At 49.6% G+C, this 21,476-nt stretch overlaps 1 protein-coding gene across 1 annotated transcript in view; it reads right to left on the bottom strand.

Annotated features, from left to right (window-relative positions):
• Positions 1–11,609: 11,609 nt before the first annotated feature.
• The window catches only part of NR5A1 (nuclear receptor subfamily 5 group A member 1), a 34,286-nt gene continuing 24,419 nt past the window's right edge, over positions 11,610–21,476 (bottom strand). Inside the window, exons 5-7 of the mRNA XM_033137691.1 lie at positions 19,194–19,313; positions 18,466–18,613; positions 11,610–11,857 (exon numbers count right to left, since the gene is read on the bottom strand). Coding sequence (XP_032993582.1) covers positions 11,610–11,857; positions 18,466–18,613; positions 19,194–19,313 — 516 coding nt within the window. The remainder of the gene's footprint in view (positions 11,858–18,465; positions 18,614–19,193; positions 19,314–21,476) is intronic.

Raw genomic sequence — 21,476 nt, 5'->3', positions numbered from 1 at the left:
TCGTCCTCTGTCGTCCCCTTCTCCTTGTGCCCTCCATCTTTCCCAACATCAGGGTCTTCTCCAGGGAGTCTTCTCTACTCATGGACCAGAGCATGCCAGGCCCTCCTGTCTTCACCTGCCTCCCGCAGTTTGGTCAGACTCATGTTAGTACCTTCGAGAACACTGTCCAACCATCTCATCCTCTGTCGTCCCCTTCTCCTTGTGCCCTCCATCTTTCCCAACATCAGGGTCTTTTCCATTGAGTCTTCTCTTCTCACGAGGTGGCCATCTCATCCTCTGTCGTCCCCTTCTCCTTGCGCCCTCCATCTTTCCCAACATCAGGGTCTTTTCCATTGAGTCTTCTCTTCTCACGAGGTGGCCATCTCATCCTCTGTCGTCCCCTTCTCCTTGTGCCCTCCATCTTTCCCAACATCAGGGTCTTTCCCAGGGAGTCTTCTCTTCTCATGAGGTGGCCAAAGTACTGGAGCCTCAACTTCAGGATCTGTCCTTCCAGTGAGCACTCAGGGCTGATTTCTTTGAGAATGGAAAGGTTTGATCTTCTTGCAGTCCATGGGACTCTCAAGAGTCTCCTCCAGCACCATAATTCAAAAGCATCCATTCTTCGGCGATCAGCCTTCTTGATGGCCCAGCTCTCACTTCCGTACATCACTACTGGGAAAACCAGAGCTTGAACTAGACGGACCTTTGTCGGCAAGGTGACGTCTCTGCTTTTGAAGATGTTGTCTAGGTTTGTCATTGCTTTTCTCCTGAGAAGCAGGCGTCTTCTAATTTCGTGACTGCTGTCCCCATCTGCAGTGATCATGGAACCCAAGAAAGTGAAATCTCTCCCTGCCTCCATTTCTTCCCCTTCTATTTGCCAGGAGGTGATGGGACCAGTGGCCATGATCTTAGTTTTTTTTATGTTGAGCTTCAGACCCTATTTTGCGCTCTCTTCTTTCACCCTCATTCAAAGGTTCTTGAATTCCTCCTCACTTTCTGCCATCAAGGTTGTATCATCAGCATATCAGAGGTTGTTGATATTTTTTTCCGGCAATCTTAATTCCGGTTTGGGATTCATCCGGTCCAGCCTTTCGCATGATGAATTCTGCATAGAAGTGAAATAAGCAGGGAGACAATATACAGCCTTGTCGTACTCCTTTCCTAATTTTGAACCAATCAGTTATTCCATATCCAGTTCTAACTGTAGCTTCTTGTCCCACATAGAGATTTCTCAGGAGACGGATGAGGTGATCCGGCACTCCCACTCCTTTAAGCACTTTCCAAGGTAGTCCCACGTAGAGTCCAAGCGAGAGATAACCACTCTGGCGAGACAGTCCGCGGGCAAGGAGGGTTTCATCCTGTGCACCAAATAGAGATGCACTGGATACAGAATTGACCTGTGCCCCCATGGACAGTGGTGAGTCCAAAATGACTCCCAAGCTGCGTACCTGGTCCTTCGTGGGGCACAGGTAGCCCTCATTTTTTCACAGAATTACAAGCCTGGTAGATGAAGGGAACGCTGTGGATATAGCCTATCTTGATTTCAGCAAGGCCTTGGACAAGGTGCCCCATGATATTCTTGTAAAGAAGCTGGTAAAATGCGGGCTAGAAAATGCTACCGTTCCATGGATTTGTAACTGGCTGACTGACCGAACCCAAAGGGTGCTCATGAATGGCTCCTCTTCCTCCTGGAGAGAAGTGACTAGCGGGGTGCCACAGGGTTCTGTCTTGGGCCCAGTCTTCTTCAACATCTTCATCCATGACTTGGATGATGGGCTTGAGGGAATCCTGATCAAGTTTGCAGATGACACCAAATTGGGAGGGGCGGCTAATACCCCAGAGGACAGGATCACAATTCAAAATGACCTTCACAGATTAGAGAACTGGGCAAAAGCAAACAAGATGAATTTTAACAAGGAGAAATGTCAAGTACTACACTTGGGCAAAAAAAATGAAAGGCACAAATACAGGGTGGGTGACACCTGGCTTGAGAGCAGGACATGTGAAAAGGATCGAGGAGTCTTGGTAGACCACAAACTTGACATGAGTCAACAGTGTGATGCAGCGGCTAAAAAAGCCAATGCAATTCTGGGCTGCATCAATAGGAGTATAGCGTCTAGATCAAGGGAGGTAATAGTACCACTATATTCTGCTCTGGTCAGACCTCACCTGGAATACTGTGTACAGTTCTGGGCACCACAGTTCATGAAGGATACTGACAAGCTGGAACGTGTCTAGAGGAGGGAAACCAAAATGGTCCAAGGCCTGGAAACGATGCCTTAGGAGGAACGGCTTAGGGAGCTGGGTATGTTTAGCCTGGAGAAGAGAAGCTTAAGGGGGGATATGATAGCCATGTTCAAATATATCAAAGGATGTCATCTAGAGGAGGGAGAAAGGTTGTTTTCTGCTGCTCCAGAGAAGCGGACACGGGGCAATGGATTCAAACTCCAAGAAAGAAGATTCCACCTAAACATTAGGAAGAACTTCCTGACAGTGGCCCATGATATTCTTGTAAAGAATCTGGTAAAATGTGGGCTGGACAATGCTACCATTCAGTGGATTTGTAACTGGCTGACTGACCAAAGGGTGCTCATGAACGGCTCCTCTTCATCCTGGAGAGAAGGGACTAGTGGGGTGCCACAGGGTTCGGTCTTGGGCCCAGTCTTCTTCAAAATCTTCATGCATGAGTTGGATGATGGGCTTGAGGGCATCCTGATCAAGTTTGCAGATGACACCACATTGGGAGGAGATGTGGAGACTCTCCTTCAGGTATACCGGACCGAGGCCATTTCGGGCTTTTCAAGGTCAGCACCGACACTTTGAATTGTGCTCGGAAATGTCCCAGGAGACAATGTAGGTCTTTCTGTACCGGCGTTATGTGGTCTCGGCGGCCGCTCCCGGTCCCCGGTCCGGCTGCCGCATTCTGGATGAGTTGCCGTTTCCAAGGTCCGATCGAGAGGTAACCAGAGCATGCGCCGCTCCGGCGAGACAGTCCGCCGGCAGGGAGGGTCTCATCCTACGTCCCAGATGGAGCTGTCCTGGATACAGAACTGACCGGCGCCTCCATAGACTGCGGCGAGTCCAAAATGACTCCCGGGCTGCGCAACTGGTCCTTCGGGGGCGCATGTACCCCGTTCAGGACTGCCAGGGCTGAGGGACAGTGCTGAAAACGTTTGCCGACCCCTGCACTCGTGCGTCGGGAGCGTCGGAGGGCCCGATCCTGCAGCCTCCAGGAGCTACGATCCCCGACCCAGCTCCCGTACTGATACATCTCTCTCTTCTCCTTTAGGATTGTGAGTGGATCTCCACCGTCGGATCTTGCCCTCCGCAATCCCAGGAGGTGGAGAACGATGTGTGCAAGCTGGCTGTTTCTTCCTCGACTTTCTTTCTTTTCTTTTTTTTAAATAAATGTTATTAACTTTCATTCAATTTATTTATTGTATTAGCCCTATGGCCATAGCACATCGTAAAAGACCAGGCAGTATTAATTTTATTGCATCGATACAGAAGAAGAAGAAGAAAAAACCATTGTCAGGAAAGGTATGGGTGAAGGTCGATTTTTTAAAGGGGAAAAATAAATAGCTGACCACGAAACTCCGAAACCGGGGGGGGGGGGGGGGGAACGGTGTAAGAAAATTGGAAGAAATGTATAATTATTTGAAAGGATGTGATTAATCAATATTTGAAATTGGAATCAGAAGAGTTTTCGGCTACAGTAACCAGAAGTTCAGTGAAGAGAGGATATAAGGAGTTGGGAGTTGTGTAATGTTTGTTTTATTAGGAATAAGATTTTAGGTATATGATGATTAGGATTTGTGAGATTAAGATTAGTTGTGAGAAGGAAGATTTTACAAGGTTATAAAGTTACTAAAGAAGATTAGAAATGAACGCAGAAGAAAGGACGTGAGGAAGTCCCAAAATAATGTTTATAAAGAGGATAAGCATATATAAATAAGTGTGTGTAAGTTTTCTTCTTTTGTATTGCATTGGTTTTTGTAGTGTTTGTTGTATGTGTGGTTTTATGGTTAAAATTTAATAAATTCTTATAAAAAAAACCATTGGAATAGAAACATGAACTAAAGAAAAATAAAATTTGAAAATGACAGATGGAGTTCTTCCTTAAGTAAAACCTCGAGAGAAATACAATCCAATATACCTAAATATACAATATACAAATAATACAATCCAATATGCCTAAATTAAAAATAATAAAAAACCAACATAATAACATCCGATTCAATATTCATATCAATCGATTCCTACTAACCTTTAGCAATACTTCTTTCTTCCGTTCTTCTGTCCATTCTGATCTATTTCTGTTATATATTCCCTCCTCCTCCCTCATGGCTTCCCTTTGTCGTCATCCCAGGAAATCGATCTATCCTTTTTTGATACTCTGATATTCTTTTACAGGTGGGTAGCCGTGTTGGTCTGCCATAATCAAAACAAAATAAAAAAAATTCTGATCTTCTTTATCATCCATCTATTCATCCATCTTTCCTTCTAGATGCTATACTCCTATTGATGCAGCCCAGAATGCATCAATGTTTGCTGAAATCAAGATAGGCTACATCCGCAGCGTTCCCTTCATCTACCAGGCTTGTCATTCTTTCAAAAAAATGAGGGGTACCTGTGCCCCACAAAGGACCAGGTACGCAGTTTTTATTTGTGTATTTCTTTGATGTTCTTAGCTGTATTAATTTCGTATTGAGAAATGTTTTCCCCCCCTGACTATCAGTCGAATAAGGGATATGCTAATGCTAATGATATATTGTTTGATTAAATCCTAATCCAACTTGTTTTAACAAGTTCCACAATTTAGCAGAGTGACATTCCCCTTTGAAACCTACGCAGCGGAAGCATGCTGGGCCCATAACCCTTCGTGGGAATCTTCAAGGATGCAGGAGAGGAGAGATTGTTTAATAAAATCCTATTCCAACTTGCGTTCACAAGTTCCACAATTTAGCAGAGTAACATTCCCCTTTTTAAACTTATGCAGCGGAAGTGTCCTGGGCCCATAACCCTTCGTGGGAATGTTCAGGGATGCAGGAGAGGAGATATTGTTTGATTATATCCCTTGCCCACACTCTCCTTTTTTACGGCAAGGTTCAGCCTTGCTGGCATCCTCTCGATACGGACAAGCAGAAGAAGCTTTCCTTTGGGGAACCGTAAAAATCACCCATCTCCTACTACCCTTCTGAGAAATGCCCCACCCCACCCCACCCTCCTACTATATATAAGGGTCTGGTGACTTCTGTTTCAGTGTACCCAAAGAAGTGTGCATGCACACAGAAGCTCGTACCGAGAACAAACTGAGTTGGTCTCTAAGGTGCTGCTACTGGACGGATTTTTGTTTGTTTGTTTGTTTCAACTCCGGCAGACCAACATGGCTACTCATCCATTCTGGTTTCCTGCTCTCACGGACTGCGACTCTCGCTGGCTTTTCCGATCGCGAGCTTTGTATGGCCTAGGAATAGCAAACTCGGGAGTTTGTAGTCAAAACTCACCCAATCCCACCCCCCCACCCCACCCCACTTTGCTTTCTGTGTTTTGGGCAAGAGAAGGAAAATTTTTCCAGAGTGACCCCCCCAACCCACACACACACACCCCAACTGGAATCAAGCCAGGGGCCTTATCCCGGCCATCCCATAAACATTTGCTCGTAGCCCGTCCTCTGCGGGGAGGGATTTCTGCGTCTCCCTCCGGTCGAGGCCCTTGCATTGAAAAAAGGTTGGCTCGTTTTTGTTTTTGTTTTTAATATACTTTTATTGAAAAAAAGAAATTTTAAATCCTGAGGATTTAGTGGAGGGTGTTGTGTGTGTGTGTGTGTGCGCCTTTCCGTACAGAGCCGACCCACTGTGCATGTGCAACAATTGTGACACGACTGAACAAACTCCTCTAAACTGCTGCTATTCCCAGACTCGCAAAATGAGGACGCTACCCGAACGGCTTCAGTGGGAGCGTGCATGATTTTTTAAAAACTCGTTTAACGGATTTGTATATTTTAATTTATAATTTCGATAGAGTTTCTTTAAAAAACAAAACAAAAAACGAAAGCTCAAACCAAGAACAAACCTGGTCTCTAAGGTGCTACTGGAAGGATTTTTTTTATTATTTCTTTTGTTTCGACTAGGGCAGACCAACCAGAAGCATGCGCCACTCTGGAGAGACAGTCCGTGGGCAGGGAGGGTCTCATCCTGCGTCCCAGATGGCCCGGGGGTGCCACTTGGCTGTTCTTTAACCTGTTGGGGCGGCTTATCGTGCTTCTGGACCTCCTATATCTCACTCCTAGTTTTTAGAGGAGGAAAGCGGGGGAACCCCGTTTTGGGGGTGACCAGCTCACAGTTGTGCAGCTTCTTTTGCAAAGGGGAAAAGCCCCGTTTTTGAGGATCAGCTCACAGTTGTGCAGCTTCTTTCGCAAAGGGGAAAAGCCCCGGTTTTTGAGGATCAGCTCAGAGTTGTGCAGCTTCTTTCGCAAAGGGGAAAAGCCCCGGTTTTTGAGGATCAGCTCAGAGTTGTGCAGCTTCTTTTGCAAAGGGGAAAAGCCCCATTCTTTGAGGATCAGCTCAGAGTTGTGCAGCTTCTTTTGCAAAGGGAAAAAGCCCTGTTCTTTGAGGATCAGCTCACAGTTGTGCAGCTTCTTTTGCAAAGGGAAAAGGCCCTATTTTTTGAGGATCAGCTCACAGTTGTGCAGCTTCTTTTGCAAAGGGGAAAAGCCCTGTTTTTTTGAGGATCAGCTCACAGTTGTGCAGCTTCTTTTGCAAAGGGGAAAAGCCCTGTTTTTTTGAGGATCAGCTAAAGGTTTTGCAGCTTTTTTGCAAAGGGAAAAGCCCTGTTTATTTTAGGATCAGCTAAACGTTTTGCAGCTTCTGTTTTTTTATGGGGTTCAACTCACAGTTCTACAGCTTCTCTAGGAAAGGAAAGGACGGTTTCCAGACAGGTAATCTAAGCAGCCATTTCCATGTCGCTGGGGGAAACAAACGGCCTCTGTCTGCAGAACCTTCAACAATGGAGGCCGGGGCAAGGGGGCAAAGCCGGAAAGGCAGCCAGCGGCCGACCACACCGTAAGACGCACAGACAGCTCCCCTTACTTTTTAGGAGGAAAACAGTGCGTCTTATGGAGCGAAAAATACGGCATGCAACGAATATAGTTATGGACTCAGTGCTGAGCTGAGGAGGGGAGGGAAATTGAAAAGATCACACGGAGAGCCAGAAGCGAATCGAAAAATTTTATTGGAATGTCTTATTTGGTCAGATAGGTTCGCCGCTAGAAGCGTCTGAGCCAAATGTCGAGAAGGGAGACAATTGGGTAAGAGCACTTTTTCATTTCAGAAGGGGGGGGGGAGAAAACACACATACAAGCAGAGCCGGGCGTTTCCAAACGGCCTCCTCCGACCCTTTCGAACCCGGAGCCGCGCACCAAAGTAGTCCAGGCGTCATACCTGCGGCGGAAAATGCAGGGAAAGCCACGGGGGTTCGGGTTGGGAAGGAAGCGACCGCAGCAGCGTTGTCGCAGCTCCTTCGCCGAAAGCTTTGCAAAGGTCTGGGACGGGCTTCGGCAAACTCCGTAGTTTGGGACTACGATTCCCATCATCCGCTGGCTAACAGGACCGGTGGTCAGGGATGATGGGAATTGTAGTGCCAAAACAGCTGAAGGGATGATGGGAATTGCCAAAAGAGCTGAAGGGCCGGGTTTGGGGATGCCTGCTCTAGCTGTTTGGGGACTACGATTCCCATCATCCGCTGGCTAACAGGACCGGTGGTCAGGGATGATGGGAATGGTAGTGGCAAAACAGCTGAAGGGATGATGGGAATTGCCAAAAGAGCTGAAGGGCCAGGTTTGGGGGTGCCTGCTCCAGCTGTTTTGGGACTACGATTCCCATCATCCGCTGGCTAACAGGACCGGTGGTCAGGGATGATGGGAATTGTAGTGCCAAAACAGCTGAAGGGCCTGCTCTAGCTGTTTTGGGACTACAACTCCCATCACCCCTAGCTAACAGGACTGGTGGTCAGGGATGATGGGATTTGTAGTGCCCAAAACAGCAGAAGGGCCGGTTTTGGGGATGCTTGCTCTAGTTGTTTTGGGACTACACCTCCCATCAAGACTAGCTAACAGGACCGGTGGTCGGGGATGATGGGAATTGTAGTGCCAAAACAGCAGAAGGGCTGGTTTTGGGGGTGCCTGCTCTAGCTGTTTTGGGACTACAACTGCCATCATCCCTAGCTAACAGCACCGGTGGTCAGGGATGATGGGAATTGTAGTGCCAAAACAGCTAGAGCTGGCATCCCCAAACCCGGGACTACAACTCCCATCACCCCTAGCTAACAGGACCAGGGTTTGAGGATGATGGGAGTTGTAGTCCCAGAAGATCTGGAGGGTCAGACTTTGCCTCGTCCTGGTGTGGTGGGAAGGCACGCAACAGCTTCTTAGCCGTCCCTCCGCAGAGCTGCGGCTTAGGCCACGAAATCTGGATCAGAGAGGAGATCCACTCGGTCGCAGGGCAACGAAGGTGACCTGATCCAGCACGCTCTTCTTGGGCTCTTCTACACGGGGACAACCCTACCCTCCAGACGATGACGCTGAAATGGCAGGATTGCTGTGTCTCCTGTTAATCTTTCCTCTTGTTTCAACACACCCGACAGCCGTCCGTCAGGAATGCTTGGATGGCGTTTCCTGCTTGGCAGGGGGTTGGACTGGATGGCCTTTGGGGTCTCTTCCAACTCTAGGATTCTATGATTCTTTGATTGGCAGGGGGTTGGACTGGATGGGTTATTTGTGGGGCCTGCCTGGTGTTTTGACATGAGCAGAATGTGTCCTTATATTTAAAATGCATCTCTGGCTTATTTGTGGGGCCTGCCTGGTGTTTTGACATGAGCAGAATGTGTCCTTTTATTTCAAATGCATCTCTGGCTTATTTGTGGGGCATGCCTGGTGTTTTTACATGAGCAGAATGTGTGCTTTTATTTCAAATGCATCTCTGGCTTATTTGTGGGGCCTGCCTGGTGTTTTTACATGAGCAGAATGTGTCCTTTTATTTCAAATGCATCTCTGGCTTATTTGTGGGGCATGCCTGGTGTTTTTACATGAGCAGAATGTGTCCTTTTATTTCAAATGCATCTCTGGCTTATTTGTGGGGCATGCCTGGTGTTTTTACATGAGCAGAATGTGTGCTTTTATTTCAAATGCATCTCTGGCTTATTTGTGGGGCCTGCCTGGTGTTTTGCCATGAGCAGAATGTGTCCTTTTATTTCAAATGCATCTCTGGCTTATTTGTGGGACCCGCCTGGTGTTTTCACATGAGCAGAATGTGTCCTTTTATTTCAAATGCATCTCTGGCTTATTTGTGGGACCTGCCTGGTGTTCTTACATGTGCAGAATGTCTCCTTTTATTTCAAATGCGTCTCTGGCTTATTTGTGGGGCCTGCCTGGTGTTTTGACATGAGTAGAATGTGTCCTTTTATTTAAAAGTGCATCTCTGGCTTATTTGTGGGGCCTGCATGGTGTTTTGACATGAGTAGAATGTGTGCTTTTATTTAAAATATCTGGCTTATTTGTGGGTCCTGCTTGGTGTTTTTACATGAGCAGAATGTCTCCTTTTATTTCAAATGCATCTCTGGCTTATTTGTGGGGCATAGGAATTAGTTCATTCCCCCCCCCCAAAAGAATATAGTCCGGCCCACCACATGGTCTGCGGGAAAGTGGACCGGCCCACGGCTGAAAAAGGTTGCCGACCACTGCTCTAAAGGGACAGGGAAGAATGAAAACAGGAGCGTCCAGAATACTTTCGGGGTCAGAATTTGAAAAAGCAAAAAAAAAAACCACAGCGACGCATGGCCGGACCAGCTAGTATATATATTTATATATATGAAGGCAACTAACAGATAACCAAAGCAACGGCAGCTGGACTCATATCTGCAAGGCGTCGGAAAAAAGGTCTCCCAAAATGAAGACCCGAGGGGTATCCGAGGCGCAACAAACTCGCTCTCGTGGTGGCACAGAAATGATCCTGCGGCCAACCACTACCTGCAGAGGGACATCTGGGGTGGGTCTCCCTTCCAACGGTCCTTTCTCTCTCCATCTTTTCCCGTCCGCCTAGCTAGAGGACCACACCTGGAGGGCAGGTGGGACGCTCAAGGCAGCTGCCTCCTATCCTCCCGTTCGGCGGATCTCCCTCCGTCCGCACTGTCGGCGAAAGCGGAGGAACGGTTGGATCCGGACATCCCCGGCCCAGGTCTTGGTGCCGGGGTTCGGGGCACTTTGTGGGACAACCACAAGAAGAAGCGAAGAAGGAGAAGGAGAAGGAGAAGGAGAAGGAGAAGGAGAAGGAGAAGGAGAAGAAGAAGTGGAGTTTGGATTTGATATCCCGCTGGATCGCTCCCCGAAGGAGTCCCCAAGCGGCTCACATTCTCCCTTCCCTTCCTCCCCCCAATTCTGCGAGGCGAGCGGGGCTGGGAGACTTCAGAGAAGGGCGACTAGCCCAAGGTCACCCAGCAGCTGCGTGCGGAGGAGCGGGGACGCGGACCCGGTTCACCGGATTACGAGTCCGCCGCTCCGAACCGCTGCACCACACTGGGTTAAGGGACATGAACCCGATTCACCGGATTATGAGTCTGCCACTCTTAACCTCTACAGCACACTGGTTTAAGGGACGTGAACCCGGTTCACCGGATTATGAGTCCACCGCTCTGAACCACTGCACCACAATGGCTTACGGGATGCGAACCCGGTTCACCGGATTATGAGTCTACCACTGTTAAGCTCTACAGCACACTGTCTTAAGGGATGCGAACCCGATTCACCGGATTATGAGTCCGCCGCTCTGAACCACTGCACCACAATGGCTTAAGGGATGTGAACCCGATGCACCAGATTATGAGTCTACCACTCTGAACCACTGCACCACAATGGCTTAAGGGATGTGAACCCGATGCACCAGATTATGAGTCTGCCACTCTTAAACTCTACAGCACACTGGCTTAAGGGATGCGAACCCGGTTCACCGGATTATGAGTCCGCCGCTCTGAACCACTGCACCACACTGGCTTAAGGGACGCGAACCCGGTTCACCGGATTACGAGTCCACCACCCCTCTGAACCACTACACCAGGCATAGGGAACCTTTGGCTCTCCAGATGTTTGGGACTACAATTCCCATCATCCCTGACCACTGGTCCTGTTAGCTAGGGATCATGGGAGTTGTAGGCCAAAACATCTGGAGAGCCGAAGGTTCCCTATGCCTGCACTACACCACCCTGGCTCCCCTAAACTCCTTTCTCGCCCGGTTCGGAAAGCCAACCCCCCCCACCCGAAGCGTCCCCTAGACGGCCTCCGGGGGCCGTCCCCGTGCGGCCGAGCCCCGTGGCTTTCAGAGAGCGAGGCAACGGAACCCGGGAGGAATCGGGCCGAAACGCAGGCGAGGGTCGGGGTTTTGCACTGGGGGAAGCGGGCGCGTGCGAAAGTCAGAACGGGGAGAGGCGGCCTGTGGGGAAGGGACGACGAGACACTCGCCCGACGCACACACACACACCCCAAATCCCGGGACCAGGCACCACCCTCGCCCCTCCGTTGCCGCGAGTCTCTTCCCCGGACGAAAAGGGGGGATTGGGGGGGAAAGCCTTCTTTGGGGCTCTCAAGTCCTCTTGGCGTGGAGCATCTCAATCAGGAGGTTGTTGCAAGGCACGTCGCCGCTCAGGTGTTTGTGATACAGGTATTCTTCCGCCTGCATGCTCAGCGACCGGATGTCGGCCAGCTGCATGAGAAGCTGGCGGAACTTGTCCGTGGCGTGCGGGTAGTTGCAGACGGTGTACTGCATCAGGGCGGCGTTGGCTTTCTCCTGCGCCTCCTTGACCACGCTGGAGTTCTCCACGAATTTCACATCTGCAGCGGGGGAGAGGAAATAAGAGGGGGGGGGGAGCGCGTTGAAATGTCCACCGTTAAATTTTCACATTCATCGGGACGACATACATCTCCCTTCTGGCGGTTCCCTCGCTGCGAGAAGCCAAGTTGCAGGGAACCGGGCAGAGGGCCTTCTCGGTGGTGGCGCCCGCCCTATGGAACTCCCTCCCACCAGATGTCCAAGAGAACAACTAACAGGCTTTTGGAAGACATCTGAAGGCAGCCCTGTTTAGGAAAACCTTTTAATTTTTGATGGATGTTTTGTTGGAAGCTGCCCAGAGTGGCTGGGGAATCCCGGGGGGCGGGTATTTATTATTATTATTATTATTATTATTATTATTATTATTATTAATGATGATGATGATGTACACTCCCACCCCACCCAGGGCACAGTGAATATACCCTTGGGCTCAAGGTAACAAGAAAAATACTGGAATGTCTGATCAATTATTGTGTTTTAATATTGTGTTGGAAGCCGCCCAGAGTGGCTGGGGAAAGCCAGCCAGATGGGCGGGGTATAAATATATTATTATTATTATTATTATTATTATTATTATTATTATTATTAATGATGTACACTCCCACCCCACCCAGGGCACAGTGAATATACCCTTGGGCTCAAGGTAACAAGAAAAATACTGGAATGTCTGATCAATTATTGTGTTTTAATATTGTGTTGGAAGCCGCCCAGAGTGGCTGGGGAATAAATATATTATTATTATTATTATTATTATTATTATTAATGATGGTGTACACTGAAGGCGGCCCTGTTTAGGGAATTTTTTGAACTGTGATATTTTAAATGTATTTTAATATTTGGTGGAAGCCGCCCAGAGTGGCTGGGGAGACCCGGCCAGATGGGTGGGGGTACACAGAATAAATTATGATTAATATTCTCATTATCTGTCCGGATGAACGGGGACTGGCCTTGGGCAGCCTTCTGCTTTGCAGATGTTTAGAAAAGGCAGCTTCACGCGAGATAAATAAACCGAATCTGAGAAGGGGCTCTTGTTCCTCCGTTCGGATGTTCCCTAAACAAACCTTCGCTTCAAAGCCACTCCGTTGTGTTCCTGTGTCTAAACACCGGCTGGGGGGATTGTGGATTAATCCGGCCGGCCTTCCCAGGTGACAGTAAGGCTCAGCCGACATGGAAACCGTGATCCAAGACGCCTGAAGCAGCTTAATCCAAAAGGAAAGGGGTGGGAGGAGGAGAGAAACAGGTGCGAAGGTGCGGCGATAAGCGTGCTCCTCTTAAGCTGGCGGAATTAAGATAGCCGGAAGGAATATGCTGAGGACACAACCTTGACGGCAGAAAGTGAGGAGGAATTAAAGAACCTTTGAATGAGGGCGAAAGAGGAGAGCGGAAAATATGGTATCAAAAAGACTCAGATCGTGGCCACTGGTCCCATCGCCTCCTGGCAAAGAGAAGGGGAAGAAATGGAGGCAGGGAGAGATTTCGCTTTCTCGGGTTCCATGATCACCGCAGATGGTGACAGCAGACGCGAAATTAAAAGACGCCTGCTTCTCGGGAGGAAAGCAATGACAAACCTAGACAGCATCGTAAAAAGCAAAGGCATCACCTTGCCGACAAAGGTCCGTATAGTTAAAGCGATGGTTTTCCCAGGAGTGATGTACGGAAGTGAGAGCTGGACCATCGAGAAGGCTGATCGCCGAAGAATTCATGCTTTTGAATTATGGTGCTGGAGGAGACTCTTGAGAGTCCCATGGACTGCGAGAAGATCCAACCTGTGGCTGCTGTCCCCATCTGCAGTGACCATGGAGCCCAAGAAAGTCAAATCTCTCCCTGCCTCCATTTCTTCCCCTTCTATTTGCTCGGAGGTGATGGGACGTGGCCATGATCTTAGTTTTTTGGATGTTGAGCTTCAGTCCATATTTTCATAGGATCAAAGAATCACAAGAGTTGGAAGAGACCCCAAGGGCCATCCAGTCCAACCCCCTGCCAAGCAGGAAACACCATCCAAGCATTCCTGACAGACGGCTGTCAAGCCTCCGCTTCAAGACCTCCAAAGAAGGAGACTCCACCACACTCCTTGGCAGCAAATCCCAGCTCTTACTGTCAGGAAGTTCTTCCTAATGTTGAGGTGGAATCTTCTTTCTTGGAGTTTGAATCCGTTGCCCCGTGTCCGCTTCTCTGGAGCAGCAGAAAACAACCTTTCTCCCTCCTCTAGATGACATCCTTTGATATATTTGAACATGGCTATCATATCACCCCTTAACCTTCTCTTCTCCAGGCTAAACATACCCAGCTCCCTAAGCCGTTCCTCCTAAGGCATCGTTTCCAGGCCTTGGACCATTTTGGTTGCCCTCCTCTGGACACGTTCCAGCTTGTCAGTATCCTTCTTGAACTGGGGTGCCCAGAACTGGACACAGTCTTCCAGGTGAGGTCTGACCAGAGCGGAATACAGTGGTACTATTACTTCCCTTGATCTAGATGCTATACTCCTATTGACATAGCCCAGAATCGCATTGGCTTTTTTAGCCGCTGCATCACACTGTTGACTCATTTCAAGTCTGTGGTCTACCAAGACTCCTGGATCCTTTTCACATGTACTGCTCTCAAGCCAAGTGTCACCCATTAGGAAGAACTCAATATTAGAAAGAACTTCCTGACAGTAAGAGCTGTTGGACGGTGGGATTTGCTGCCGAGGAGTGTGGCGGAGTCTCCTTCTTTGGAGGTCTTGAAGTGGTCTGTCAGGAATGCTTGGATGGTGTTTCCTGCTTGGCAGGGGGTTGGACTGGATGGCCCTTGGGGTCTCTTCCAACTCTAGGATTCTAGGATTATATGAATGCTTGGATGGTGTTTCCTGCTTGGCAGGGGGTTGGACTGGATGGCCCTTGGGGTCTCTTCCAACTCTAGGATTCTACGGTTCTCTTGGGCTTTGCGGCACCCACACCTCCGCGCGACGCCTCGCCTTCCCCTTTTTGCGCATTGCGTTAAAACGTCCGCCGCCTTTCCCCCTTCGCCGAAGGGAACCGGGAACAAAGGGTCGCGCTCCGCCCGCGCCCCGTGCGCAAAAAAACAACACGAAACCTGGGCTTGTGTGCGTTTGTGTGCGCCCCGTGGCGCAGCTGATCGTGGCGCCCATTCTGCCGCAAACCTCCCGATCTTGGCACCTGTGTGTTTGCGCACACAAACACAGGCGTGCCAGAGAGGGGGTGGGGGGTGGGGAGAGAGAAAGGGCGCCGTTTGAGTCTCAATAGATTTTTTTTCCCCCTTCTTCTTCTTCTTCTCAGGAGCAGGTAAAAAGAGCTTTAATTAAAATTCGGGCCTGCTCCGAAGAGCAATATTTATATGAGCGGCGTCGGCGCGGCGTCGGCTTTGTTCTCCACGAGAGCTTAATAGCGGCTTAATGGATTGACCCCCCTCGCCTTTCCACGCGCGCTCCCTGACTCCCATTCTGCAGCCAGCCACTCGACGGGGAGGCAGCCTTTTGTGTCCCCGCATTCCCTTAAGCGATTGCAATTTATCAGAAGCTCCGGGCGGACAAAAGCGGCGCTGAATGCGAAGCGCACTCGAGGGCATAGAAGAAAAAAAAAAAAACCGTCCCCGCAGAAGCGCTCCCTTGCGCGTGGGGCGGCTATTGTGGCGCCGGGACGGAGCTCTTGGCAGCCGCGCGCGCTCTCTATAGAGATCGCGCCGGCGTTCCTCGGGGCCGACATTCTTCCCTGCCTCGCAGGAATGAAAAGATTATTCAAATATTCCATTAAAAGCGTGAATGGGGTTTCTCCTCCAAACCAGGTGAGTCGATCGAGGCGAGCCCTCCATTGTCGCACCGCCTCAGAGTGTGTGTGTGTGTGTGTGTTGGGTGTGTGTGTGTGTTTGTGTGTGGAGGGTGGTTTCAGCAACCTCTCTCTCTCTCCTGAAAACGAAAATCACGACAATGTTATATGCAGATGGTGGAGAGAGATTCCAGAATGGCGCGTGCCGGATTGTTGCGGCGGAGGCTCAGAAATGGAAGGAGGGATTCGGCTCCTCAGGTGGTGATAACCACAAGGCCCAGGTCAGGGGGACATCCAAAGAGGCATGAGGCAGGATGTGTCCTGTTCTCGCAGTGACCAGTGAGATGCCCCATATGAGGTAGCCGCAAGCAGGGACCAAGGACCGGAGAGTGCCCTCTCCTCCCCTGCTGTTTCCAGCTGTTGCTGTTGAGTAGTGTCCAACTCTTCTTGACCCCATGGACCAGAGCATGCCAGGCCCTCCTGTCTTTCGCTTCCTCCCGCAGTTTGGTCAGGCTCATGTTGGTAGCTTCGAGAACACCGTCCAACCATTTCGTCCTCTGTCGTCCCCTTCTCCTTGTGCCCTCCATCTTTCCCAACATCAGGGTCTTCTCCAGGGAGTCTTCTCTTCACATGAGGTGGCCATCTCATCCTCTGTCATCCTCTTCTCCTTGTGCCCTCCATCTTTCCCAACATCAGGGTCTTCTCCAGGGAGTCTTCTCTTCTCATGGACCAGAGCACGGCAGGCCCTCCTGTCTTCCCCTGCCTCCCACAGTTTGGTCAGGCTCATGTTCGAGGACACCGTCCAACCATCTCGTCCTCTGTCGTCGCCTTCTCCTTGTGCCCTCCATCTTCCCCAACATCAGGGAGTCTTCTCTTCTCATGAGGTGGCCAAAGTCTTGGAGCCTCAGCTTCAGGATCTGTCCTTCCAGTGAGCACTCAGGGCTGATTTCAACCATCTCGTCCTCTGTCGTCCCCTTCTCCTTGTGCCCTCCATCTTTCCCAACATCAGGGTCTTTCCCAGGGAGTCTTCTCTTCTCATGAGGTGGCCATCTCGTCCTCTGTCCTCCCCTTCTCCTTGTGCCCTCCATCTTTCCCAACATCAGGGTCTTTTCCAGGCCGTCTTCTCTTCTCACGAGGCGGCCAAAGTACTGGAGCCTCAGCTTCAGGATTTGCCCTTCCAGTGAGCACTCAACTCAACAGTTACAATAAGTGATTTCTAAAGCAGAACCAGGAAAATAAGAGCAAACCACAGTACGTCAAATTATACAATACAAACTGAGGAGGAGAGACTCGATAAGGAACGGCCCCCCAAACCTCTTGTGGCTTCCACCAGCTGGTTAATCTGGAATATTGCCAGACAGGCCTTTCCAAAACATGGGTGCCGGAGGTCTCCTTGAGGGTGTTGTCGAGATCCGAGTGGGGTGACGGGTGGTCAGTCCATCTGTGTTTGCATCCAGAGGAATTCAGGGACGGCCTCGGATGCGGTCGGCCGTTGGAGATTGCGGGAGATTGCCGGCCTGGCCGTGACCCAGAGAAATTCTTCTGACCTTGACACAATACACGCAGGGAGATGGAGGCAGGGAGAGATTTGACTGCCCTTCCTCGGGCTCCAAGATCACGAAATTAAAAGACACCCGCTTCTCGGGAGAAAAGCTCGGACAAACCTAGACAGCACCTTCCAAAGCAGAGACGTCACCTTGCCGACAAAGGTCCGTTTAGTTAAAGCTATGGTTTTCTCAGTAGTGATGCATGGAAGTGAGAGCTGGACCATCAATATGCAGAATTCATCATGCGACGGGCTGGGCTGGATGAATCCCAAGCCGGAATTCAGATCGCCAGAAGAAATACCAACAACCTCAGATACGCTGAGGACACAACCAAGATGGCAGAAAGGGAGGAGGGCTTGAGGGCATCCTGATCAAGTTTGCACATGACACCAAATGGGGAGGGGTGGCTAATACCCCAGAGGACAGGATCACACTTCAAAATGACCTTAACAGATTAGAGAACTGGGCCAGAGCAAACAAGATGGATTTTAACAGGGAGAAATGCAAAGTACTACACTTGGGCAAAAAAAATGAAAGGCACAAATACAGGATGGGTGACACCTGGCTTGAGAGCAGTACATGGGAAAGGGATCTAGGAGTCTTGGTAGACCACAAACTTGACATGAGTCAACAGTGTGATGCAGCGGCTAAAAAAGCCAATGCAATTCTGGGCTGCATCAATAGGAGTATAGCATCTAGATCAAGGGAAGTAATAGTACCACTATATTCCGCTCTGGTCAGACCTCACCTGGAAGACTGTGTCCAGTTCTGGGCACCCCAGTTCAAGAAGGATACGGACAAGCTGGAACGTGTCCAGAGGAGGGCAACCAAAATGGTCCAAGGCCTGGAAACGATGCCTTAGGAGGAACGGCTTAGGGAGCTGGGTATGTTTAGCCTGGAGAAGAGAAGCTTAAGGGGCGATAGGATAGCCATGTTCAAATATATCAAAGGATGTCATCTAGAGGAGGGAGAAAGGTTGTTTTCTGCTGCTCCGGAGAAGCGGACACGGGGCAATGGATTCAAACTCCAAGAAAGAAGATTCCACCTCAACATTAGGAAGAACTTCCTGAGAGCGAGAGCTGTTCGGCGGTGGGATTTGCTGCCCAGGAGTGTGGTGGAGTCTCCTTCTTTGGAGGTCTTGAAGCGGAGGCTTGACAGCCGTCCATCAGGAATGCTTTGATGGAGTTTCCTGCTTGGCAGGGGGTTGGACTGGATGGCCCTTGGGGTCTCTTCCAACTCTAGGATTCTAGGATTCCTCTTCCCAGGTCCCTATCTGCCCCGTCCCGGCCCCTCCGCACTTACCGAGACTGAAGAGGATGAGGAACTTCAAGCAAACGAATTCTTGCCTGTCCACCTGGAGCGAATGCAAGCGTAGGACCAGCTCATGGGCTCTCAGCACCAAGTTGTTCAGGATGGATCCCGCCTGCATGGCAATGGTCGACATGTCCACCTGGAAGAAAGGGGTGGGTGGGCAGAGGTCAGGACCCCCCCCAAAAAAGTACCGTCTTGTCAGGGCTGTGACCTCCATCCAGAAGACATTTGAGCGGTCAGCTGTGGAGGAGGGTTTGGATTTGATACCCTGCTGGATCGGGCCCCCCAAAGGAGTCTCCGAGCGGCTCACATACTCCTTTTCCCTTCCTCCCCCCAATTCTGTGGGGCTGGAAGACTTCAGAGAAGCGGGACTAGCCCAAGGTCACCCAGAAGAGTGGGGAATCGAACCCGGTTCACCGGATTACCAGTCCGCCGCTCTTAACCACTACACCACACTGGCTCGAATTTTTTTTCAAGTTTCACCTGTTTCACCTGTAGAGGGAGCGCCCCCCCCCAAAAAAAAACCAGGTGCTCAGTGGGCAAAAAAAGGCTGGCCAACTTTTGTGGGTGGGGGAGATTAGACAAGGGGGGTCGGCGTGAGCAAAGGGGGGGGGAAATGGCCAGAATCCTGAGCAACAGTGGCACTTCGCGCTGCAACATTTTGCTGCGGCGTCTCTGCAAAGGGCCACTGTTGAACCCGCGTACCCTAGCGCTCTTACCTCCTGGCCCGTCACCAGCAAGATGCTGTGCTCCTTCCCATAATGCACTTGGCGGAAAATGTGGTCAAAGACCAGCAGCTCACTCCAGCAGTTCTGCAGCAGCTTCATCTGGTCACCCACCTGGGAGGAGGAAGAGGAGGAGAAGAAAACAGCTGAAAATCTTCCTCCAAAGAGGATTCAAAGGCAAATTGGGTCATCGGTGCTAGCTTGCCTCCAATAGAGACACTCTATGCTACCCGAGTTAGGAAAAGAGAGGAGGGAATTGTCGCAGATCCTTAGCATCCCGGTCATTTTTTTTTATTAAAATAATATTTATTTATTTCCAAACATTACAATGTAAAAGACGTAATCATAACCAAAAGAAATTTACATAACCAATACATACAATATGCATTTCAATTACCTCCTCTTCCCTTCCCTCCCACCCCCGCTAATTTCCCTCCCTCCCCCTCCCGTTACTTCTCAGCCTACCTATCACTGCGTTTATATCGTTCCTTAATCCTTATATCTATTCGTATTCCCTTTCATCTCAATTGTTTGGGCCTTTACCATTCTGCCAAGAGATCGGCTTTTCCGACGTATAATTTAAAATAATCCTTAAATAATTTCCAATTATTCTCTCTCTCTCATTCACTTATTCCTTTTATTTCCTCATATTTTAATGCCAGATTATAGTATGTCAACATTTTTAGCTGCCAATCCCCTTTTTCTGGTACTCTTTGTGACTTCCAGTTCTTTTCTATCAGTAGCCTTGCCGAGACCGTGGCATACAAGATTATATGTCTATCTTTTGCCTGGAATTCACTGTCTACCATTCCTAAGAGGAAAGTCTCCACGCTTTTCTTGAAAGGATATTTGATCATTTTTTATGGAAGAGTTAGGAAGAGAGCGGAAGGAATTGTCGCAGATCCTTAGCATCCCGGTCATCATCTGTTTGACTTACTTCCATCGGGACGTGGCTAGAGGGCTTTATATACAAAAAACGGCTCGGCGCAGGAACAGTTCCCCCCCTTGTGCCATTGAATTGTTAAATTCGTAGTTGCATAGCAGAAGGGGAGGCCACTTATGGGTGGGGTTCCTTTGCTGTGTTACTGCGTTGTGAGTGGAATAGGGTTGACATTGCAATGTAGCCGAAGCAAAATTCCAAGTATGTTGGTACTTGGCCAATAAAATTATTCCTATTCGTAAAGGGAGCCCTGACCGTTTTCATCCGCCGATCTGGTTCGCCAGAAGCGGCTCAGTCATGCCGGTCACGTGACCCAGAAGCTGTACGCCGGCTCCCTCGGCCAGTAAAGCGAGATGAGCGCCGCAACCCCAGAGTCGGACACGGCTGGACCTAACGGTCAGGGGTCCCTTGACGTTTACCTTTACAGTTAGGCAAAGAAGGATTGCGTATGTAGAAAGGTACTGTATCTTGAATTACAGACCATTTCGGGACAGCTACGTCGTTAGAATTACAATAGTTGGAATGGACAAAGGAAACGCGAGAAGATGAGAATGGGAAAAAGAAGGCAGGAGAAGGGAGGGAGCGAGGGAGGGAGGGAGGGAGGGAGGAAGGAAGGAAGGAAGGAAGGAAGGAAGGAAAAGAACTAAGGAAGGAAGGAAGAGAACTAAGGAAGGAAGGAAGGAAGAAAAAGAACTAAGGAGGAAAGGAAGGAAGGAAGGAAGGAAGGAAGGAAGGAAGGAAGGGAACTAAGGAGGAAAGGAAGGAAGGAAGGAAGAGAACGAAGGAAGGAAGGAAGAAAAAGAACTAAGGAGGAAAGGAAGGAAGGAAGGAAGGAAGGAAAAGAACTAAGGAGGAAAGGAAGGAAGGAAGGAAGGAAGGAAGGAAGGAAGGAAGGAAGGAAGGAAGGAAACTAAGGAGGAAATGAAGGAAGGAAGGAAGGAAGGCCACATGACCCGGAAGCCGTACGCCGGCTCCCTCGGCCGGTAAAGCGAGATGAGCGCCGCATCCCCAGAGTCGTCCGCGGCTGGACCTAACGGTCAGGGGTCCCTTTGCCCTTACTGAAAGAAACGAACCTTTCCACGATATTCTAATTTTTCGAGTTTCACCTGAATATTGTCGAAAGAGAGAGAGAGAGAGAGAAGAAGAAGAAGAAGAAGAAGAAGAAGAAGAAGAAGAAGAAGAAGAAGAGGAGGAGGAGGAGGAGGAGTTTGGATTTGATATCCCGCTTTATCACTTCCCGAAGGAGTCTCAAAGAGAGAGAGAAGGACATGAAGATTGGAGTCTCAGAGAGAGAGAGAGGGAGGGAGAGAGAGAGGAAGATTTGAGCTCCTTGGAAG

This window comes from Lacerta agilis, chromosome Z, assembly GCF_009819535.1.
Source record: "Lacerta agilis isolate rLacAgi1 chromosome Z, rLacAgi1.pri, whole genome shotgun sequence".
Lineage (NCBI taxonomy): Eukaryota > Metazoa > Chordata > Lepidosauria > Squamata > Lacertidae > Lacerta > Lacerta agilis.
The sequence above is the reverse complement of the archived record's forward strand: the minus strand, read 5'-3'. Positions and strand labels throughout refer to the sequence as shown.